At 39.1% G+C, this 24,931-nt stretch overlaps 1 protein-coding gene across 4 annotated transcripts in view; it reads left to right on the top strand.

The window, feature by feature from the left end:
• The window catches only part of TFCP2 (transcription factor CP2), a 45,526-nt gene that overhangs the window by 10,065 nt on the left and 10,530 nt on the right, over nucleotides 1–24,931 (top strand). For all 4 annotated transcript variants that reach the window (XM_078449864.2, XM_078449863.2, XM_078449862.2 and 1 more), the window contains exons 2-6: nucleotides 16,325–16,476; nucleotides 17,040–17,116; nucleotides 19,385–19,490; nucleotides 23,031–23,137; nucleotides 24,353–24,505. In XM_078449864.2, the coding sequence (XP_078305990.1) occupies nucleotides 16,325–16,476; nucleotides 17,040–17,116; nucleotides 19,385–19,490; nucleotides 23,031–23,137; nucleotides 24,353–24,505 (595 nt within the window). The remainder of the gene's footprint in view (nucleotides 1–16,324; nucleotides 16,477–17,039; nucleotides 17,117–19,384; nucleotides 19,491–23,030; nucleotides 23,138–24,352; nucleotides 24,506–24,931) is intronic.

Here is a 24,931-nt window from a genome sequence, read left to right as displayed (position 1 = left end):
GAGAGAGACAGAGCATGAACAAGGGAGGATCAGAGAGAGAGGGAGACACAAAATCCGAAACAGGCTCCGGGCTCTGAGCTGTCAGCACAGAACCCAATGCGGGGCTCGAACCCACGGACCGCAAGATCATGACCTGGGCCGAAGTCGGACGCTCAACCGACTGAGCCACCCAGGCGCCCCAATGCATTTGTCTTTTTTAAAAATATTTTTAAGTAAGCTCTACACTCAATGTGGGTCTCAAATTCACAACCCCCAAGATCAAAAGTTGCACGTTCCACCAGCCAGGTGCCCCTATGTATTCGTCTTTTAAGTCACATAGGAAACAAAAAGAAGAGGTTACATACCAAAAATATGGTATGCTAGCTTTTGTATTTTACCTGTGTGACCTGTGTAATGATCTTTATTTCTTCATATGACTGTGAGTTACCATCTAGTGTTCTTTCATTTCAGGCTGAAAGATTCCCTTTAGCATTTCTTGTAGGGCAGGTTTATTAGCAATGAACTTCCTTACCTTTTGTTGAGAAATATTTTAATTTCTCCTTCATCTTAGAATTCTTGGTTGATAGTTTTTACTTTCAACACTTTACATATATCATCCCACTGCCTCTGGCCTCCGTGGTTTCTGATGAGATATTGGCTTTAATTTCATTGAGTTTCCCTCATAATGTGATGAGTCACTTTTTGCTGCTTTGAAGATTCTCTCTTTTCAACAGTTTGAATATTGTGTACCTTGCTGTGGCTGTCTTTGAATTTATTCTTTTGAAGTTTGTTGAGCTCCTTGAATGTGTAGATTTACGTGTGTCATCAATTTGGAAAGTTTTTAACCATTATTTCTTCAAAAACTTTTCTCCCTTTTTCTCTCCTTCGTCTCCCGGGACTCCCATAATATGCACATTGGTACACTTGATGGTGTACCATTGTATTCGTAGGTTCTATTTAGTTTTCTTCATTTTTGTTTTTGCTCTTCAGCCTGAGTAATCTCAATTTGCCATCTTCAAGTTTGCTGATTCTTTCTTCTGTTGATCTTCTGTTGAGTCCCTCTAGTATATTTTTAATTCCAGCTCTTGTACTTTTGGGTCCAGAATTTCTACTTGTTTACTTTTTATAACTTTGATCTTTTGTTGCTATTCTTTAGTTGCTCATACATTATTTTCCTGGTTTCCTTTAGTTATTTGTCCATGGTTTCCTTCAGCTCTTTGGGCATATTTAAGATAGTTAATTTAAGGTCTTTGTATATTAAGTCTAGTGTCTAGGCTTGCTCAAGGATAGTTTCTGTCAATTTCTCTTTTCTTGTGAATTGGCCATACTTTCCTTAATCTTTGTATGCTTTGTAATTTTTTGTTTAGAACTGGACATTTTGAGTATTGTAATATGGTAGCTCTGGAAATCAGATTCTACTCCCTCCCTAGAGATTACTGTTGTTACTTGATTAAAGCTGAAGTTGTCCATTTATTTAGTGACTTTCCCAAAGTGTTTTTGTAAAGAATGCGTTCCTTATTTTTTGTGAACACTGAAGTCTCTTCTATGAGCTCCGTGGTCCGCCAATGACTTGACAGAAATTTTCTTAAATGCTTGGATCTAATAAGAAAAAATGGGGAAAAAAAAGAATGTTCTGTTTCTTTAAATCCCTTTGTCTGACTCTGCTAAGGAAGCCACCTCAGCCATGGTGGTTGAAACAATGTCCAGCCTGTGTGCCAGCTCTTCAGCGATCAAAAGCAGTAATCAGAATATATAATGCTGATTTTTGGAGGACAAGGTCCCTATTGCCCACCCTGACACCAGCAGACTGCAACAGGATCCCAGGCTACTGTCCCCACAGCTGTCTGCCATGGGACTGGGAGCTAGGGGAAGGTAGATGGTGTGCCAGATGCTGAAATTCACTAAAATTTACCAGCCTCTTTCTTCATCAAGCATTCCCTTGTTTGCTGCAAGTATTTGACTAGATTCCAGAGTTCCAGAATAGTTGCTTCAAGCATTTTGTGCCGGCTCAATAGTTATTTTGGTGGAGGGACCAATTCCTGGAGCTTCCTACTGTGCAGTCTTTCATGACCTCTGTCCTTAATCTATAGTAGCCTTTTAACTGGTCCAGCCCTGCTTCCAACTCTGCACTCATCACCCCCATAGCCTGTTCTCTACACAGAAACTTAGAAGTCTATGTGTATTCTGTTCATAAAAAATAATAACAATTTCAGACTTGCCGAAGATTTGCAAAAACAGTGCAAAGAAGTTGTAAATACCCTTCACCGAGATTACTCACATGTTAACATTTTGCTATATTTGTTTTATCTTCCTCTCTTCTGCTCCTCCCCAACACCTAGAATTATTATTATTTTTTTAATCTGAACTGTTTAAGTTGCAGTTGCAGTGTCCCTTAACACCCAAATACTTCAGTGTGTATTTTTAAAAAACATGAAATTCTCCGGTGGAGGGGCAGGAAAGAAACATGAAATGCTCTTACGTAACTATAATATAGTGATCAAAATTAGGAGCTTAACACACAATACCGTGTATGATCTAATCTGTGGACCTTATTCAGATTTTGCCAATTGTCCCAATAATGTCCTTATAGCAAAAAAATACCCAAGATCATGTATTGATTCAGTTGTCATGTCTTTTATCTCCTTTAATCTAGAGCAGATCATGAGTCTTTGTATTTTTTTTTAACGTTTATTTATTTGTGAGACAGAGACAGAGCATGAACGGGGGAGGGGCAGAGAGAGAGGGAGACACAGAATCGGAAGCAGGCTCCAGGCTCCGAGCCATCAGCCCAGAGCCCGACGCGGGGCTCGAACCCACGGACCGCGAGGTCGTGACCTGAGCCAAAGTCGGACACCCAACTGACTGAGCCACCCAGGCGCCCCGAGTCTTTGTATTTTTATGACATTAACAATTTGATGAGTAGAGGTCAGTTATTTTGTAGAATATCCCTCAGTTTGGGTTTGTCTGATGTTTCCTCATGGTAGATTCAGGTTATGTGCTTTGGGTGGTACTACCTAAGAAGGGATGCTGAGTTCTCTGTGTATCATATTAGGGTACACATGCTATTGATTGGTCCCGTTGCTGGCAATGTTAATTTTGACCACTTAGTTAAGGTGGGGTATGCCAATTTTCTCCATTATAAATTTATTGCTTTGCCTTTTGTAATTAGTATTCTGTAGGGGCGACATTTTGACACCATGTAAATATCCTATTTTCAAATTTTCACCAACCAGTTTTAGCATTTATTGATGATTCTTGCCCTAATCAGTTTTCTTTATGATGATTGCTAAATGATGATTTTCATATATATATATATGTGTATATATATATACATATATATATGTATGTATATATATATACACACATATATATATGTATGTATGTATATATTTTAGCTTTGTGTATTTATTTTTGAGAGAGACAGAGACTGCATGAACAGGGGAGGGGCAGAGAGAGAGAGGGAGAGAATTCCAAGCAGGCTCTGCCCTGTCAGCACAGAGCCAGATGCAGGGTTTGAACTCATGAAACCCTGAGATCATGACCTGAGCTGAAACCAAAAGTGGGATGCTTAACCGACTAAGCCACACAGGCGTCCCAAATGATGACTTTCTAATTATGTCTTTCCTTCTACATTTACTAGTTGGCTGTCTACTGTAAGAGGGAACTTTCCCTTCTTATTGATTTATTTTTAACAATGTAGTCTCAGATTTTTACTTTTTTTTTTTTTTAACGTTTTTATTTATTTTTGAGACAGAGAGAGACAGAGCATGAACAGGGGAGGGGCAGAGAGAGAGGGAGACACAGAATTGGAAGCAGGCTCCAGGCTCTGAGCCATCAGCCTAGAGCCCGACGTGGGGCTCAAACTCACGGACCGCGAGATGGTGACCTGAGCTGAAGTTGGACGCTTAACCGACTGAGCCACCCAGGTGCCCCTCAGATTTTTACTTTATTCAATATGTTGTAATCTTTTTTTAAATTTTTTTTCAACGTTTTTTATTTATTTTTGGGACAGAGAGAGACAGAGCATGAACGGGGGAGGGGCAGAGAGAGAGGGAGACACAGAATCGGAAACAGGCTCCAGGCTCCGAGCCATCAGCCCAGAGCCTGACGCGGGGCTCGAACTCACGGACCGCGAGATCGTGACCTGGCTGAAGTCGGACGCTTAACCGACTGCGCCACCCAGGCGCCCCTATGTTGTAATCTTTTACTACCATTATATATCTTGATTAAATTATTCCAGATTTGGCCAGAAGAACCCCTTCAAACTGGCTCTGCACAGAAGCCTTTTATTTATTTATTGTTAAATGTTTGTTTATTTTTGAGAGAGAGAGAGAGCATGAGAGCACATGTGCACAAGCATGGGAGGGACAAAGAGAGAGAGGGAGACACAGAATCTGAAGCAGGCTCCAGGCTCCAAGCTGTCAGCTCAGAGCCCAACATGGGGCTCAAACTCACTATGAGATCATGACCTGAGCTGAAGTCAGACGCTTAACTGACTGAGCCACCCAGGCACCCCTGCACAGAAGCCTTTTAAAATTAAGGTCTTGTTAATGTCTGTTGTCCTGAGGTAACTGCTAATAGCACCCTTGTTCACTCACAAAGTGTCCCTATTTAAATGATAAATTATATGATAGTTTATTTAAAATGTAGAGCAGATCATTTCACTTTTCTCCTGGAAACCCTCCATTCATTTTGCATCTTGTTTTGAATTAAAGCCCCAGTTCCGGCATTGATGTACACAGGGTGCCCTTCTGATCATTCTGTCTAGACTCTCTTTATAGCATGCTCTGCCCCAGCCACATCTGATGGTCTTACGGTCCCTCAAATCCTATGCACCTTTCTGCCTCAGGGCCTTTGCATTTGCTGTTACTCTTACTGGAAGTCTTTTTTTTTTTTTAATTTTTATTTATTTTGAGAGAGAGCCCACACATGTGTGCATGCACACCAGGGGGGTGGGCAGGGAGCAGAGAAAGAGAGGGAGAGAAAATCCTAAGCAGGCTCCATGCTATATCAGCTCATGGTTTGTAAGATCAGGACCTGAGCCAAAATCAAGAGTAGAGTTCCTTGGAGCGCCTGGGTGGCTCAGTGGGTTGAGCAGCTGACTTCGGCTCAGGTCACGATCTTGCAGTTTGTGGGTTCGAGCTCCGTGTTGGGCTCTGTGCTGACAGCTGGGAGCCTGGAGCCTGCTTCAGAGTCTGTGTCTCCCTCTCTCTCTGCCCCTCCCCGGCTTGTGCTCTGTCTCTCTCTCTCACTCTCTCTCTCAAAAATAAATAAACATTAAAAAAATTTTTTTTAATAAAAAAAAGAAATAAACACTAAAAAACAAAAGATGCTTAACCAACTAAGCCACCCAGGCGCCTCTCTTCCTGAAACAGTCTTCTGCATTCCCTACTTGCTTTAGGTTTCTGCTCCAATGTCACTTTGTCAGAGAGGTTCTGTAACCACCTTCACATATGATAGCAAACACCTCCTTGTCCTCACCAGTACTCTGCCTACTCTACTCTGCTTTATCTTTTTCCAAACATCTGATATCTTATTCATTTGTTTGACTCTTTCCCCAATTAGAATAAATGCTCCAGGAGAAGGGTGTCTAACAGATAGTTCGTGCTGATTTGTTGGGTATGTGAACTGAATTCACTCTATTTTGTTTCAAAGGCCACTAGCATAGCAGTTTCTGAGGCAACTATTTCTCTTCATCAAAACTGAATTTTTGACACCTGGGTGGCTCAGTCGGTTGAGCATCCGACTTCAGTTCAGGTCATGATCTCACAGTCTGTGAGTTTGAGCCCCGCATCGGGCTCTGTGCTGACAGCTTGGAGCCTGAAGCCTGCTTCGGATTCTGTGTCTCCCTCTCTTTCTGCCCCTCCCCTGCTCATACTCGGTCTCTCTCTCTGAAAAACAAACAGTAAAAAATTATTACGAAAACCTGAATTTTCTTCTTTTTTGCTGTGCGTCTTTTTCACTACTGTTTGCCTTCACTTTTCCCCCTTCAACTGTTACCCATCCATCTCCTAAATCTTCCATTTTTTTGGGTCTTAGAGTTGGTCAGTTGTTACTGACTGTGCCTTTACTTTCCCTGTTACTCTCAGTGTCTTATGATGGACTGTGTATTTAGGTGAGATTCCTCCCTTTACCATAAAATTTACCACTACTTTTTAAAAAGATGGCACCACTGTAAAAATACAAAGAAATGAGTAAGAATGCTTAACTCCAAATTTATGTTACTGTTGCCTCTGGAAGTTAAAGGGGGATACAATGGAGGAAGGGTATAGAGGGCTTCAACTGTTAGTGCTCTTTCTTTCTTTTTTTTTAAATTTTTTTTATATTTGAAAGAGAGACAGTGAGTGAGCGGAGGAGGCAGAGAGAGACAGAGACAGAATTGGAAGCAGGCTCCAGGCTCTGAGCTGTCAGCACAGAGCCCCACGCAGGGCTTGAACTCAGGAGCCGTGAGATCATGACCTGAGCCGAAGTCAGACGCTTAACTGACTGAGCCACCCAGGCACCCCTCCCTGTTAGTGCTTTATTTCTTAAGCTGAGTGGAGCGTACACAGGTATCTGTTAAGTTTTTTTTTTTGTTTAACCTTCTTGTAAAGTCTGAAATACTGCATAATATAAGTCCAAGAGTGTTTAGCACACAATCGATTGCTGGCTCGCTTTCCTCGTCTTTTTAACTTGTCCTATCATTCCTTGTCTTTTTTGCCAAAGGTCTGTAACTTTGCTTCCTTCTGGTTCTTGCTCTCTTGGAATACTTATGGAAGTTGACCTCTAGCGTTGCCACTCCTTCCTTCTACTTTGTTACCTTCTCTTTCTTTTTTCCACCTCCTCCTGCCCTGCCCTCATTCTTTGTCTGCCTGATTGGCAGTGGTTTCCATTTGTAGCTGATAGCTGGCTCTCCTGATGCAACATCAAACCAGAATCTGGGAGAAAAATAGATTGGGGGCTTTGGATACACAAATTGATGTTGTGATTTTCTCTCAAGGCTACTTCATGCTTTGTGTGTACATCAAGTCCTGGTTGATTCAGTCCCTCAGCAGATTTTTATTCATTCAACAAATACTTGAGTGCCTTCTGAATGCTAGGTTTTGTGTTCCAGCTTGATTGTGTAGCTTTGAGTCTTAACCATACACTTCTGTATGTAGTGCTGTGTCTGGTGCCATGGTGATTAAAAGACAAAATCAAGCAACTTTTTGTCCTCTAGTTGCTTATAATTTGCTAGAGAAGATAAGACATGTATTTAAATAGGTATGATACAAGCTAGAAACCGATACATCAGAGCACTTAAAGTGCTACAGGAGTTTAGAGCATAGAAATACTAAATTCTACCTCCTGAAGGCGTATCTGAAAGAAGAGTAAGATTTGAGCCTGCAAAGATGGAGAAAGAAAATGTTTCAGGCAGAGGGGTTGTAGGATTAATGTAATTGCTGGATTATGAAGTTTGTGTACCTTTTTTTTTTTTTTTTAATGTTTGTTTTATTTTTATTTATTTATTTAAAAAAAAATTTTTTTTAATGTTTATTTATTTTTGAGACAGAGAGAAACAAAGCACGAACGGGGAGGGTCAGAGAGAGGGAGACACAGAATCCGAAACAGGCTCCAGGCTCTGAGCTGTCAGCACAGAGCCCGACGCGGGGCTCGAACTCACAGACCGTGAGATCATGACCTGAGCTGAAGACGGACCCTTAACCGACTGAGCCACCCAGGCGCCCCTTAAATGTTTGTTTTAAAACACAAGAGCAGGAAGGGACAGAGAGAGAGGGGGATGCAGAATCTGAATCAGGCTCCAGGCTCCCAGCTGTCAGCACAGAGCCCGACAGGGGGCTCAAACCCACGAACTGCGAGATCATGACCTGAGCTCATGATCTGAGAGGAAGTCCAGATCTGAGCCACCAAGGCAGCTCGAAGTTTGTGTATCTTTATTCAAAATAATGCTAACTTGTTTTTCCCAGTATACTTAGGAGTTTAAAAGTTTTGGTTGTTCTACATCCTAACCAGTGTTTTATTTAGTCAGTGTCTTAATTTTTGTCAATTAGTGGATGTGGATTTCATTGTGGTTTTATTTGCATTTTCCTGGTTTTTTGAGTCTGAGCACCTGTTCAACATGTTTACTAGCCATTCATGTTTTCTCTTGAGAAGTAACTATTCAAGTTTTTTTTTGGGGGGGAGGGAGGGGAGTTGGTCTTTTTCATATTAATTTATAGGAATTTTATTTTTTTAAGTTTATTTATTTTTGAGAGAGTGTGAATAGGGACGGACACAGAGAGAGGGAAAATCGTAAGCAGGAACCTCACAGTCAGTGCACAGAGCCTGATGCAGGGCTCAAACCCGGGAAACCATGAGATCATGACCTAAGCTGAAATCACGATTCAGACGCTTAATCAACTGAGCCACCCAGGTGCCCCTTAAATTTATATTTAAAAAAAATTTTTATTTAAAAGAAGAGAGAGGGAGAGACAGAATCTAAAGCAGCTCCAGGCTCTGGGCTGACAGCCCAACACGGGGCTCGAACCCAGGAACCGTGAGATCTTGACTTGAGCTGAAGTAGGAGGCTTAACTGAGCCACCCAGGGGCACCAAATTTACATTTTTAAAGGTTACTCTGGCTGCAGATTGGCTGATATTGATAAAAAGATGGTTATTGTCCCTGAGAAGGGTTGAAGTTTCATAGGTATCTTCTGCTCTGCGTATTCTTAGAAATGCAGATTACTTCCCTCTGTCTACCCACTGTAAAAGAAAGGGAGCAAATAACAGTTCTGCTCTGATTACATCATCAGCCTAATTTGCAATATCTCCAGGGAATGTGTTGGCCATTTTAGAAGACTAGGCTTTCATCAAAGGTATGGTTTGAAGGAGGAGCGATTTTCATAAGGCTTACCACTGGGTGCACAAAGGGAAGAGAGATCGCTAAGGCCTTTTTACCATTTCATAGGACTAATGTTCTGGTACTTTTAGGATTTTCCCAAAAGTCATTAGCAATTAAAGCCTTAAAAAAAAAAATCTATGCTTGTATTTCACTGCAGCGAGGAATGGGGGACCAAGGAGATTTGGGGGCTTTGAAGATAGGCTTGGTAGTGGGGATGAAATGAGCAAAGCAGAAGAACACCAACAGATAGGTGGTGAGTGATGCTTGTCTGCGAAGAGGGAAGGAAGCTGAACTACATCAAAGAAGAAGAAGAAGAAGAAGGAGAAGAAGGAGAAGAAAAAAGAAAAGAAATGGTAGACATTTTGGACCTGAAAAGAAGATTTGAGGCTCAGCACCATATTAGGGTCTATGTATGGTTTCCCTTAGTCGCAGGAAGACAGAACAATCTTGTTTTCCCCTTTAGGTCCTACTCTGATGGTAGATAATCAGATTTTGAATACTGAAATGGGAGGGTTCCACTTCCTTTATCAAAATTGTCAGATTCCTGGAATACATAACACACGAATATTGTTGCAGTTTGCCGTTTATCACCTAAAGGGGAAGAGTCAGTAATTTCAAATTTAATAAAAGAGCCTGATACTAATGATGCCACAGGTGATATTTTCAATTAGCAGTGTTTTAATGAGATTTATAGGCTGGTCAGAGCTAATCCTGTAATGTAGGAAAAAAAAAAACAGAAAGCAGGCCTATATCTGGCAAATCTCCTGAGGTAGGGCTTTGCTGATTCATATTTCTTTGATTAAACTTTTAATATCTTGCAAGTTTTCTGGAAGTAAATTTGTATCTGAAATGGGTCAGATACTTTTCAGCTTCGAAAAGAAATAAGGCTTGCAGACAGGTTTGAAGTGAGAAGTTTTTATTGACTTTCTAAGCTAAGGAAAACTAAAAAGTGCATTGCTTATAGCAGTAAATAAATAGTAGTTGACAAATAATTCAACAGAGTAGAATGAGGAAGATCCAGAGACTGGGGTAGAGGGAGAGGAATTAGCTTCATTTTTGGGTAAACTTTGAGTATGTAATGAATGACAACTATTCAAACTGCTGGTCTCTCATAACTGTGTGGAAGAAATAGAATGGTTTATATCTAGAAGTACTTCTTAAAGTGCTTAAAGAGCATTAAGCCCAGTATTGAGATCTTGAAAAAAGTTCCATAAATACTTTCTGACAAGAAAGACTTGTCAGACGACCAATATCTCTGTCAGGGGCATCATCAGCATAAAATCCAGATATGGTGTTTTTATCTACTGCTCACTTGCCATTTTGATGTCCTACTCACGTCCTACTCACTGGACAGTCTGCATTCCAGGTTTGCAGTTGGAAAGGAGGAGTGCAGTTAAGATACTCAGGTCAGAGTTATATAAAACACCTGCTAGAGATATACTAAGCCTTTTTGAGTTGTATCATTTTTGCTCTGTATTCTATAATGATTCATTTATGCTTGAGTATCTGTAATACTGTAAGGACAATGAACTGGAAATAAGAAAACAAATAGGTATCTGTAGAATAATGTAGAATGATTTGTTGCTGTTCACAGATAGGAATTTAGACAATGATGCTATACTTTTAAGGGGGACCTTATCTGTACTTGATTATTCTCTCCCTGCCACCTAAAATAGGGCCCAGAAGATAGTAGGTGCTCAAAGACTATTTGCTGAATAAATGGGGGGGAAAAAAAAGGAAAGAGATTTACTGATTCAATGTCAAGCTGAGTGTTTTCCCTCTAGTAGTGGTGATAGATATGCATAGATTGAAGAAACTCCCTTTCCATTAGAGGTAGTGTTTCAAGATGGCTCATTGAGGACCTCTGTAAAATCAGATTTTGGTATAGGGAGGTGGTCATCTTCGATGACATGGAGATCATACCCATTATGTTGGCTTATTAAGACATGGAACTAAGTAATTAAGCTCACGATCTGCCCCCCCTTCTGATTTAATTGGCACAGGATATGGCCCAGAAAGGAGTTTTAACCACCACCCCACCATCAATTGTTAATATGCACCCAAGGTTAACAGCACTGATCTTTATATGCCTTCCATACGGATTTGACTCTAATTTAGTAATGCAGTCTACAAGTTACGGCAGAAGATTACTTGAAAACTATTTTACTTCCAAATATTTTCTGACTTAAAAAAGCAGGATTTGGATCGCAGTTTTTAAGACAGTCTTCAGTGTGAATATGCTGGCTGTTATATTTTGCAGCCTTCTTTGTTCCTTTGCAATGGAGAGTTATGTGCTGTATGAATTTAAAAATGAGAGAGCCAAAAGGGAGCTAATAATGAGTTGAGGAAGTACTGTCTGTGTTTACTCTCTGTGTAAGTCTCTGTATTTCTTTGTCTATTAAAGCAGATAATATTCCCTATTCTTGAGTAGCTGAATGACAGTCTGATCTGGAAGACTTGTCTTTTATTGTGTTGTGTTTTGAATACTGATAAAGGGATTGTAAATAAACTTGGTTTAATTTAGTGCAAAGTTTTAAGGGAAAGAGGAGCAGTGTTCTTCAAACTGCAGGTTGTGGTCAACGTTTTCAAAAATGAAGTGCTATAGAAAATACCAAAATTAATAAGTATTGTTTTATGAAACTTATTTCAGTTCTGGGGACACATCCACTGAGTCTTAATATAAAAACGACTTACTTAGGGGAGCCTGGGTGACTCAGTCAGTTAAAACATCTGATTCTCGATTTGGCTTAGGTCATGGTCTCATGGTGCATAGGATCGAGCCCTGCCTGCTTGGAATTCTCTCTCCCTCTCTCTCTACCTCTCCCCTGCTCGTGCGCTCTCTCTCTCTCTCTCTCTCTCTCTCTCAAAATAAGTAAATAAACTTTAAAAATTTTTTCAAAAAAGTACTTAACGTAAACGGTATTCAGAAAAATTTGAAAGCCATAGGACAAGAGCATGTGAAAAGATGGAGGAAAAGAGGTGGTTGTCCTATCATTCTCTTAATGGGGCCAGAGTCTTTTCTCTCTTTATCTCTCCCACTTTCTTTTGTTTTGTTTTGTTTTGTTTCTTACCCACCTGCTTATTCTTTGGATCTGACCATATTGTTTAAATTCTTTACTGCTGTTTCTTTACCAGAAAGAATGAAAATAAGTGTGTTTTGTTGGCAGTGTAGTTTTTATAAGCATTAATTTGTTTTATTTATTTCTTATTTAGGTCTGTAAAATTTGAGTATAGCTGACATATACAGTATTACATTAGTTTCAGGTGTACAACACAATAATTCACCTTCTCTATATGTTATGCTGTGCTCACCACAAGTGTAGCTGCCATCTGTCACCATGCAATGCACACAGTATCATCAGCTGTGTTCCCTGTGCTGTGCCTTTTATTCCTGTGACCTACTCATTCCATAACTGGAAGCTGTGTCTCCTATTCCCTTTTACTCATTTTGCCTTTCCCCTCGCTCCCTTCCCTCTGGCAACCATCAGTTTGTTCTCTATAGGTCTGCTTTTTGTTTGTTTATTCATTTGTTTTTTAGATTCCAGACAGAAGTGAAATCATATGGTATTTGTCTTTCTCAATCTGACTTATTTCATTTAGCATAATACCTTCCAGATCCATCCGTGTTGTCACAAATGGGAAGATCGCATCCTTTTTTGTGACTTCCCTTGATGCTATGGACAACCTGTCTACTTGCCTCTCTTACTCAAGGAGAGCTCATCAAACCTTTCCCTCTTTCTTCACTAGGCTGTCTCTAGAAGAGGGCATTCAGCAGCTAGTAGGCCTGAGGGGGAAGGTTAAGTAAACCATAGCTGTGAATTTAGTACAGACCATTCAGAGGCTGCCTTATCTGGAAAGAGTAGTTTATGCCTCAGAAGACCGTGAAGCAGCTCTTCATGGAATCCCGGTTACATATAGGCAAGATCACTTCTAATCGTGCTTCTGTTCCTGTGTTGCTTCCACTCAGATGCTTTCTGCTATGTGTTCACTCTCAGGTGTGAATTTCCACTTAGCGATGCACGTATTTAACATACACTCAAGTTATCTTTTTAGCAGGTGAGATTTCTGTATCCTTACATTTGATCACAGATAGGGTGAGATGTCAAACTCTAAAATGATCGCAATGAGGGGCGCCTGGGTGGCTCAGTTGGTTAAGCGGCCGACTTCAGCTCAGGTCATGATCTCAGTCTGTGAGTTCGAGCCCCACATGCTAACAACTTAGAGCCTGGAGGCTGCTTCCAATTCTGTGTCTCCCTCTCTCTCTGACCCTCCCCTGCTTGCTCTCTTTCTCTCTGTCTCTCCCTCAAAAATAATAAACATTAAAAAAATAAAATGATCACAGTGTACTAGTGCTGAATATTCCAGAAAATGCAAACAAAAATGTAAATCACATCAACAAATATTTACTAAGAACAGAAAACAGAAGTTGCTCCTTCAAACAGCTTATGTTTCATTGGAATAAATTAAATATATGCAGCAGGAGCACCTGGCTGGCTCAGTTGGTGGAACAAGGGACTCTTGATTTCTGGGTCATGAATTCAAGTCCCACATTGGGTGTAGAGATTACTTAACAAAAAAAAATCTTTTTTGAAAAATAAAATAAATAAAATCTTAAAAAAAATAAATACATGAAGCAATCAGGTAAAGTAATAAAATGCTAAATTATACATTGGTACCGACTACTTAAGACTCCACCAGAGTGGGTTTCCCTAATCCATGGTCCATTTACCCCTGAGACAGAGGAGCAGACTTTTGTATTTCCAAATCTGTTATGATTTCTTGCTTAATCCATTACTGTTTTGCTATAAACAGGGGCCTAGAACTGTGTTCGCCAATGACCTTTAGCCTCCACCTCTGGGAACGTGAAATCAAATGGTATTTTTGATCCACAGCAGAGTAAAAGAAATGCAGTATTGCAAGAACAAGAATAGTTCAAATATGTTTGAGGTTTTGGGATCTTAAAAGCTCTGATGAGAAAATATAGCTTTGTGTATTTGGTTTGGCTGTTTTGAGTTATTTAATTTTAGAGGTAGCTTGTAGAATCCGTTTTAAAATTTAAGCATCAAATGACAGTCCTTTGCTTAGTCATGAGGGATTAGGTGTAAAGCCACATTATATTGAGATGACTAGGGACTATTGCTATATATTAACTTAGCTAGGCAGTAACATTGAGAAGAAAAAAAATACCCTACATTCCTAAAGGTTGAGCTGTTGCTATGTTGCAAAATCTGATTTGCCTTGATTCCTGATAATCTTCACTAATCTTTCAAAGAATCATCAGAGGTGATGTTTTTGAGAATGATATGTATTGGGAATGGTATGGTAATAAAGTCTCCCAAAGACTACCATCATGTTTCTGAAGTTTTGTAGTGTTTTGCTTTATGTTCTGTACTGTTTGTGGTGGGAGCATTGGTAACTTCCTGACTTTAGAAGTGGAGGAACTGGCATGGAATACTTTTCTAGAAAACCTGTGCTTCTACAGTTTTAAGTAGTCTCAAGGGATCGGTAGTATGTTTACCTGACAAATTAATACAGACAGAAAGAGGGAGTCCTTGCCTTCTCCACCCAACCCCATGCATTTGAGCACAGCACACACACCTCCAGACCTAAGGGGATGAAAGCACGTTTTGTTTTTCTAGCCTTTGAGATACTTCTTAGCAACAAGAAACTTGTGTTCCATAAAAGCTGGTTTGCGTCCCGAGTGCCTGGATTCAACTAATAACACGTAACCTTGCTGTTTAGACATCAGCAGAAAAGAGAAATTTCTTTTACTCTTCCCTTCCCCCTGCTTGTTTTGTTTGTTAGCATTAATACCATTAAATTTTTATTACTCCTGTGTGGATTATTAGGACAATAATCAGAGCATTTTCTGCTTGTTTTGCTTTCCAGTGAAAATTTGTAATGTTGTCTCTAAGATTTACCTGAGTTCAGCCATTTTTCTGTCAATGGTGGTTTTTGCCTGAATGTAACGATTCTGTAATGTTTGGGGAGGATGTTTGTACACTGCTGAGGGTACATTTAAAGAATTTTCGTGTTGCCCACACACTTAACATTGTGTAGACCATTTTTATCTCCCCGGAAAGTTCTCTTGTATGTCTTCCAAGCAATCTCTGCCCTGCCAGGAAACCACTGTTCTCCTTGGTTTTGCCTGTTTTAGAACACCATATAAATGGAATCATACATTATATATTCTTTTTGTGTAGCTTCTTTTGTTCAGTATCGTGTCTGCGAGATTCATCCATGTTGTTGCATTTCTTTGTTTTGCTGAGTAGTATTCTACTGTATGGAATATACCACAGTTTGTGCATCCGTTTCTCTTAATTATAAACGTTTGGATTCTTTCCCATTTTTGCTTTTGTGCTATGAGCATTTATGTACAAGCTTTACATGGACTTATATTTTCATTTCTCTTGGATAAATACCTATGAATAGAATTGCTGGATCAAAGGGCAGATAGATGTTTCCTTTTATAAGAAATGGTCAAACCTTTTTCCAAAGTGGTTGTGCTATTTTACACTCCTACTGGCAAAGAATAAGAGTTCTGGTTGCTCCACATCCTTGCCAACATTTGGGTTGTCATTCTTTTTAATTTTAGCTGTTCTAGTGATTACATGTACAAATTCTTTAAAGTAAAATAAAATACATTTAATTTTGTGGCATGTCTTGAGATAATTGGAAACACTTTTTAATTTGGTACATCTATTAAGATTCTTTTAAAGTTTGGAGCGAATGTTGATCATAACAGTCGGTCTCCAGGATAGGGCCCAGGATGTTCTTTCCCACTAATCCATGGCTAGAGTTTATGAGGGAAGATTACTGTTAATCCTTGACATCAATTTTAGTCCCTTATGGATTCCAAAATACTTTCTTACATATTTACTCTAGAGAGCAGATGCGGTTCCCATTTTATAGATGAAGGAGCGAAGACTAGAGAGCTTGTCTAAGATTTGCGTAAGGCTTTTAGGAACTGAAACACAGCACTTCTAGTTAGCTGTATTCCACAGAATGTAAGCTGACCTTGAAATATACACTGGTCATTGATTTGTCCTTTTCAAGTGGCTTCTAGGAGTTCTGAGTCTTGTTTTAGTCCTTAGAGTAGATCAGCTGATGTGGTTATAAAGATAACTGTAGTTGGTGCCTTTCTAAGAACAAACACATTACTGAGCATCCTAAATTGACATTTTGGAACTCTGCATATAATTTTCAGAGCCCTTTTAGGCACCCCTGTCTAGATGGTCTTAGCAGTGAATATCTATCTGTCATTGCCCACATTGTTGTGGTGAGGGGACTATCACAGCAGGTAATCTGAACTGAGTGGTTGGGAAGAAACTTCATCAAAGTGAATAATGTTTTTTGTTTTTTGTTTTTTTTTCAAAGTGAATAATGTTTATAGTTTTCCAAAGCAAATTGCAGTTAAATTGTTTCAGCATAAATCCACTCTTGCACTTCTGTCCGATGTTAATGTAAGTTATTTGTTTTATTTCAGTGATGTCCTTGCATTGCCCATTTTTAAGCAAGAAGAGTCAAGTTTGCCCCCTGATAATGAGAATAAAATCCTACCTTTTCAATATGTGCTTTGTGCTGCTACCTCTCCAGCAGTGAAACTCCATGATGAAACCCTGACATATCTCAATCAAGGTTAGATGCTTCCTTATTTGTTAGTATTATTGAAGATATGCTGGATTGATGATATTTTACTAGGTATACTTATATGTAAAAAGTACATCTTTCTAGCGTGACCTGTCGGAGTTGAAGCCTTCAGAGATTTTCACTTTAATGTCATGTTTAATGTATATTACTGGCTTCTTTTGTGTACTTGCCCATTTTTAGTTCCTGTCTCCCTCTTTCTTTCTAATCCATGGTCCCTGGACATCCCCATTCATTGGTTACCAACCGAGAAGTATTACCTTACCCAGCTCTGTTTTCCAGTTGCGTGGCCTTGGACAAGTTACTTAAACTCTTCACGTTTCAATTCCTGTATCTGTAAAAATGGGATTGATAATAGTTTTGAGAATTGTATCAGTTAATTATATAATGTATGAAAACACTTAGCACTGTGCCTAGCACATAGTAAAGGATTATAGTTTTGTTAATAATACTAATAATATTATACTCTTGTATATTCAGCTGGATTTTATTCTTTGTGCATCTTGCAAAGTTAATTTATGATTAATATAATATGTAGTTACTTTTTCTTCTAGGACAGTCTTATGAAATTCGTATGCTAGACAATAGGAAACTTGGAGAACTTCCAGAAATTAATGGCAAGTTGGTGAAGGTAAAGGAAAATGAGTAAATCATTTCTCTGCGCAGTATTCTTTTACTGACCCTTTTTGGGTAATATTCTTTTGCTTCCATTAAGGGCTTGGTGGTATCTCTTACCCACTACAATTTGCTGGCAGAGTGGGAAGCTGGAATTCCTTTGGCGTGAGAGTGAGCCCCCTTATTCACTTAGATTTTTCACAGCTGCGGAAACAGAAGGCTTACTACTCCATGTCAAAGTAGTCTCCTGGCTCAGTGAAGTTGTTTTGGGTGGAATAGAGTAACCTCCTTGAAATTTTTAGAAAAGCTCCAGTGTCTCTTTGGATACTTGGTCTAGTAACAAGAAAAACAGAAACTGCTGTTAATGAATAGCAGTTATTTTAGTCTAGACTTCGAGCAATGAATTCACAGCACATTTGGGACTGAAGAGTTTGGTCAGCCGCTGTGAAAGTTGGTGGGGGGATATAAATAAGCACCTCCACAAAGCCAGAGTAACAAAAGGGAAGTTGATTGATACAGCCCCTGCTTACCCTCAGTGTCGTGTGGTGGGTTAGCAAGGAGGGAGCTTGGTGAGTTTTTCATATACATCTGAAGACCTGAGCTGGATATTACATGGTAAGAGTAGAAACTTGTAGAAATGCTTCTAATAGGAATGCTTTATACCCAGTCCATCAGGACTGATGTTTAAGCCAAGTATTAAATATGGTACTAGTAACTATAAAGATTATATCTGAGCACTTATAAAATTTACCCCGAAGTAGAATTTGGCATGGTATGATGGGTTTTAGGGTGAAACAGATTTTTTTTTTTAATTTATTTTTGAGAGATAGAGTGAGAGCACAGGGGAGGGGCAGAGAGAGAGAGAGAGAGAGAGAGAGAGAGGGAGACAGAGAATCCCCAGCAAGCTTTGTGCTGCCAGCACAGAGCCCGACCATGGGACTCGAACCTATAAGCCGTGAGATCATGACCTGAGCCAAAAGCAAGAGTCATGCTTTAACTGACCCAGGCACCCATAGGGTGAAACAGGTCTTAGGAAAAATAATTTTAGGTTATATCTAGAAAACTAACTGGAGGTAACTTCTGCTAGTTTTCTTTTGTCAGCACTGATTTTTATTTTTATTTATTTTTTTCAAATTTTTATTTAAATTCTAGTTAGTTACCATATAGTGTAATATTGGTTTCAGGAGTAGAATTTAGTGATTTATCACTTACATATTATACCCAGCGCTCATCACAAGTGCCTGCCGTAATACCTATCACTCATTTAGCCCATCCCCCACCCACCTCCCTCCACCAACCCTCAGAGTTTGTTCTCTATCTTTGTTTCATGTTTAAATCCTTTTTTTTTTAATTTTTAATTTTTTTTTTTAGTTTACGTCCAAATTAGTTAGCATATGGTGCAACAATGATTTCAGGAGTAGATTCCTTAGTGTCCCTTACTCATTTAGCCCATCCCCCCTCCCACAACCCCTCCCGTGACCCTCAGTCTGTTCTCCATATTTATGAGTCTCTTCTGTTTTTGTCCCCCTCCCTGTTTTTATATTATTTTTGTTTCCCTTCCCTTACGTTCATCTGTTTTGTCTTTTAAAGTCCTCATATGAGTGAAGTCGTATGATTTTTGTCTTTCTCTGACTGACTAATTTCACTTAGCAGAATACCCTCCAGTTCCATCCATGTAGTTGCAAATGGCAAGATTTCATTCTTTTTGATTGCCGAGTAATACTCCATTACACACACACACACACACACACACACACACACACACACACACACACAGCACATCTTTATTCATTCATCTATCGATGGACATTTGGGCTCTTTCCATACTTTGGCTATTGTCGATAGTGCTGCTATAAACATTGGGGTGCACGTGCACCTTCGAAACAGCACACCTGTATCCCTTGGATAAATGCCTAGTGGTGCAATTGCTGGGTCGTAGGGTAGTTCTGTTTTTAGTTTTTTGAGGAACCCCCATACTGTTTTCCAGAGCGGCTGCACCAGCTTGCATTCTCAAGTTTGTTCTCTATCTTTAAGAGTCTCTTATGGTTTGCTTCCCTCCTTTTTTTTCCCTTTCCCATATGTTCGTCTGTTTTGTTTCTTAAATTCTACATACAAGTAAAATCATATGGTATTTTGTCTTTCTCTGACTGATTTGTTTCGCTTAGCATGATATACTCTAGCTCCATCCACGTTGTTGCACATGGCAAGATTTCATTGTTTTTGACAGGTCAGCACTGACTTTTAAAGGATCCTATTATCATTTGATTGTGTTGCTCCCTTTTAGAGTATATTCCGTGTAGTGTTCCATGACAGACGACTACAATACACTGAACATCAGCAGCTGGAAGGCTGGAGGTGGAACCGACCTGGAGATAGAATTCTTGACATTGGTGAGTTAAGGGAATCTTTTGCCCAGGAAATGCTTATAAGTATGGTCTGAGAATCAGTTTTCTTTACTTCATGTTTACCTTGATTCAGAATGTTTCAGGGGCTCAATTAGCAAAAACCCCGAAGGGGTTATTGACCATAAGCATAAAAAATTACTGGGATAATACCAAAATTGAAGTTGGAACACTTCAGTTCAGTAACAATTACATCCAGTACTTTAGGGTTTGTTTTTGTGTTTTTAATGTAGTCATGGTAAAATATATAGAACATGAAAGTTAGTATTTCAAAACATTTTAAAGTAAATAATTCAGTGCCCATTCACATTGTGCAGCCCTCACTGCATCCATCTCCAGAACTTTTTTCATCTTGCAAAACTGAAACTCTGTAACCATTCAACAGTGACTCCCCATCCCCTTTTCTCCCCAGCCCCTGGCAACTACCATTCTATTTTTTGTTTGAATGAATTTGACTACTCTAAGTGCCTCATATAAGTGAAATCATCCAGTATTTGTCTCTTTGTGATTGGCTTGGTTCAGTTAACATAATCCTCAAGGTTCATCCACATAGTGGTATGCATCAGAATTTTCCTCCTTTTTAAGGCTGAATACTATTCCATTGTGTGTAAATACCACATTTTGTTTATCCATTCATCCTTTAGTAGACACTTGGGCTGATTCTACCTTTTGGTGATTGTGAATAATGCAACTTATGACCATGGGTATACAGATATTTCAGTCTGCTTTCAGTTCTTTTGGGTATAAGCCCAGATCATATGTGATAATTCTATTTTTAAATTTTTTGAGGAACCACCGTACTGTTTCCATAGCAGCTGCACGTTTTACATTCCTGTCAGAAGTGAACAAGGGTTCTAATTATTCTACCTCCTCACCAACATGTGCTATTTTCCTTTTTTAATTTTTATTTTTTTTTAAATTTGAAAATGTTTTATTTATTTATTTTTAATAATTTTTTTTAACGTTTATTATTTTTGAGAGAGAGAGAACAAGCAGGGAAGAGGCAGAGAGAGGGAGACACAGAATCTGAAGCAGGCTCCAAGCTCTGAGCTGTCAGCACAGAGCCCAATACAGAGCTCAAACCCACAAACCGTGAGATCATGACCTGAGCTGAAATCGGATGCTCAGTCAACTGAGCCACTGAGGTGGCCAGATGTTTTATTTATTTTTGAGAGGGAGAGAGACAGAATGCAAGTGGGGGAGGGACAGAGAGGGAGACAAAATCCGAAGGAGGCTCCAACCTCTGAGCTGTCATCATAGAGCCTGACGCAGGGCTTGAACTCCCAAACTGCAAGATCATGACCTGAGCTGAAGTCAGAGGCTCAACTGACTGAGCCACCCAGACACCCCTATTTTCCTTTTTTTTAAATAGTACCCATCCTGATGGATGTGAATTGGTATCTCATCATGGTTTTGATTTACATTTCTGTAATGATTTGTGATGTTGGGCATCTTTTCATATGCTTATTGGCTATATATGTATCTTCTATGAAGAAATGTATATTCAGGTCCTTTCCTAGCTTTTGATTCTGGTTGTTTTGTGGCTGTTGGTTGTTGAGTTGTAGGAGTTCTTTATATATTTTGGATATTAACCCCCTATCAGATACATGCTTTGCAATATTTTCTTCCATTCTGTGTGGATTGTCTTTTCACTGCGTTGATAATGTCCTTTGATGTATAAAAGTTTTAAATTTTGATGTAGTCCAGTTTATGTATTTAATTTTATTGCCTTGCCCGTGCTTTTGGTGTCACATCTAAGAAATTGTTGCAAAACCCAGTGAAGCTTTTCCTGATATGTTTTATAGTTTTAGGTCTTACATTTAGGTGTTTGATACATTTTTCAGTACATTTTTGTATATGGTATAAAGTAAGAGTTCATCTTCATTCCTTGTATGTGGATATTCCGTTTTCCCAAAACCATTTATTGAAACAACTATTCTTTCCCCACTGGTTGGTCTTGGCACCTTTGTCCAACGTCATTTGACCACATATGTGAGGATTCATTTCTGGGCTCTCTCTTGTATTCCATTTGTTCGTGTCTCCATCTTTATGCCAGTACCACACTGGCATAACTTTGATAACTGCAACTTTGTAGTAAGTTTTGAAATCTAGAAATGTGAGACCTCCAACTTTATTTCTCAAGATTGTCTTGGCTATTCAGGGTCTGATATTTTGAGTGTATGTAAAAGGGTTCCCCAAATGCTGCAAGTTCTTTTTTTTACTAATACTTGAGAGCCAGATAGTGTTTGTTTTACCTACAGTAAGAGACCTGGGATTAGAATCTATGTCTCTTGATTTGTAGTTTATATTTTTGCCCCTACTACTACAGAGTAGAATGTTTCTCTTGTTTTGTTTTTTTTTTTGAATTTTTAATGTTTATTTATTTTTGAGGGAACAGGGAGGGAAGGGGGGGGAGAGGGAGACACAGAATCGGAAGCAAGCTCCAGGTTCTGAACTGTCAGCACAGAGCCCGACCCACGCGGGGCTTGAAATCAGCCGCAAGATCATGACCTGAGCTGAAGTTGGACGTTTAACCAGCTGAGCCACCCATCGCCCCTAGAATTGATTTTTCTTAAATCATTGGGCTTAAGGGAAGTTGTTTTACAAACATACATGCAGTCTCTTTTCATGAATGTACTTTTAATCCTGCCATCTGTGTCTTTGATCTCCTACTGGTCTTATCTCCTACTGGGAAACATAATTGTTAAGCAAATCTAAGTACCTACTAGCTTTACCTAAGAAAATACCGATTCTCATACAGACATCCTGATATCCATTTGATAAATTGACCTTAGGATGAATCCAACACAACTAACATTGTGGGACCCACTTAATGCTTTGTTGTTTGAATCGACAGTAAAACAGTAGTATGGTTAGTATTAGTTGTGATAATATCAGCCTGGCTTTATCTCCCCAGTTTGAATATTAATAGGAGTCAGGAAATGATATTTGAGTGAGTATATGCTATGTGGAATGGAAAGCAATTCTGCCAAGGCTCATTCATTTTTGTTTCCCTCTTGAGTATCAGATTTGTTGCTCTGTTACAGGATTATTTGATGACTTCAAGGCCAGCATCGATCTCTGTGTTAAATTTTTCCCATTTCTTTCTGTAATACAATGCTTCTGCCTTTATTCAGACACTCTGCTTTCTCTTTCTGTAGCAGTCTTCTTAGTGTTCTTCTATCAGTAACACTAATCTTAAAACTGTAAGTGAAGCAGATTATATTACAATTTTAGAACTAGTGTGTAGACTACATCTATCTTTAAGTAGAATTTTGGCAAATTAAAAGGAAACTGCGTTTAAATTGTCTTATTTAAAAAACCTTTCAAAGTGGAAAAAAGATACTCAGAAGGAAAGTACTTAGGTCCATTTTAGCTCTAATCAAACCCTTTTCATTGGCAAAAAGAGGTTTAGGATGTGATACATAAAAATCTTGGTAACGAGGACCAATAATAAAACAATGGTACTTTCTTATTTAAACCCAGTAGCCCTCAGAATTGTTCAATGATTACCATTTTGTTTCTCAGATATCCCAATGTCTGTGGGTATAATCGATCCTAGGGCCAATCCAACCCAACTGAATACAGTGGAGTTCCTGTGGGACCCGGCAAAGAGGACATCTGTGTTTATTCAGGTAGGGCCTTGCAGATGGCCTTCCGGTGATGAAGAGCATTCTTACTCCCAGTTTGTTTCTTAAAGGATAAAACATGTTGCATTTGAAATTTTTACAGGGTTCCAGCCTGGCTGTCAAGTCCAGACTCCTCAACGCTTGCCTGAGAGTGATGAGGAGTGTCTGAATTGCCCTTCTAATTTCCCCAATTTATTTATTTGTATGACAAAAACAAACAAACAAACAAAAACATGCTTGCTAACGGCTGCATAATGTTCCATTCTTTGGATGTAGTATCACTTCCTTATTATTTAGCATTTAGGTTGTTCTAAATTTGCCCTATTTTCCAGGAAGTTGTTTTGAACATCGTTATGCTTAAAATTTGATTTACATATCTGATTATTTCTGTTGAGTAGATTCCTTTAAAATTCTTACTTGTAATAAAGAAAGCTAGGGTTTATGGAGTACGTCCCATTGGTCACTATGTTAAGTAAACAGTTTGTATACATGATCTTATTTAAAACTTTTAGCAGTAATCCTGTGGACTAGGAATAGTCTTTGAGGCTTAGAGAAATTAACAATTTCTCTAAGCTAATAAGGGCCAGTCAGGGTTTCACAGTTCAGATTCACCAAGGCATTCACTTTATGCAGTAGCCATGCAAGCCTTGAAAGCCTTTTTTCCCCACTATTGCCCGTGAGCTTTCATAGTTGGTATTTTGCCAGCATGGATGGTGCCTCTGCTTTCTAACCTCTACCTTAAAGTCTAGAAAACTTTTACTAATAGAAATCATTTCTCTTTTATATTAACTCTGTATTCTCTGAAGCAGTTAATGAATTTAGTTCCTCCAAGTAACTTTTGTTAGCGTTGGATCTGTCCATTTACTTTGTTTCATTTGTAAATACGTTTTTTTTTATTTCCTCCATTAGAATATACGTTCTTCAAGATCAAAAAGAGAGTAAAAGTTTTTTCTTGTTTTTTTTTTTTTTTTTTTTTTAAGATTACATATATATGCTTTTAAGTAAGCTCTATGCCCAACATGGGACTAAAACTTAGAACCCTGAGAGATCAAGAGTTGCATATTCTCCGACCGAGCCAGCCAGGTGTCCCTAGAGTAGAAGTTTTTTATAGGTGTTCATAGTGTTTTCTAAAGGTTTTGCTCTTAGTAGGAGCTGCAAAAATATTGCTGAGTGGTTTGGCTGGCTAGAGGTACCGAAACCTGGATGTTGTGTTCTTTGTAGGTGCACTGCATTAGCACAGAGTTCACTATGAGGAAGCATGGTGGAGAAAAGGGAGTGCCATTCCGAGTACAAATTGATACCTTCAAGGAAAATGAAAACGGGGAATATACTGAGCACTTACACTCAGCCAGCTGCCAGATCAAAGTCTTCAAGGTATTCCTGGGCAGCTTGCTGTCCCTTGTATCCTTTTTCCTCCTCTTTCAATTTTAACATTAGTTACCAAGTGGGAAAGTCCGCTTGTCTGTTTTTCAACAACTGTGAAAACTCAGTCTGAGCTGGAGTCCTTGAGGTCATTACTGAGATGTCTGGTAATGGATTTATACGAGGATGGGCATGGGAGAAGGGGAATTTGCAAAGGGAGCTAGAGGCAAAAACATGGATTTTCACTGAAAACTCTTAAAGTCTTTTGAGATTATAAGCTCTTGTAAAAGCTCACAAAATTATGAAAAGTTGATAGTTTTGGTTACATTGGTATTTGACTTTCTTTTTTTCTTTTGGTCTTTATTTTTATCACACGGATAAATATGTTCTCACTGCAGAAGATGAAGTATTCAGACTGAAGTCCCTCTTTACCACTTT

Source organism: Panthera onca, chromosome B4 (assembly GCF_046562875.1).
Source record: "Panthera onca isolate mPanOnc1 chromosome B4, mPanOnc1 haplotype 2, whole genome shotgun sequence".
Classification (NCBI taxonomy): Eukaryota; Metazoa; Chordata; class Mammalia; order Carnivora; family Felidae; genus Panthera; species Panthera onca.
Note: the sequence above shows the minus strand (reverse complement) of the source record. Positions and strands in the feature narration are given on the sequence as shown.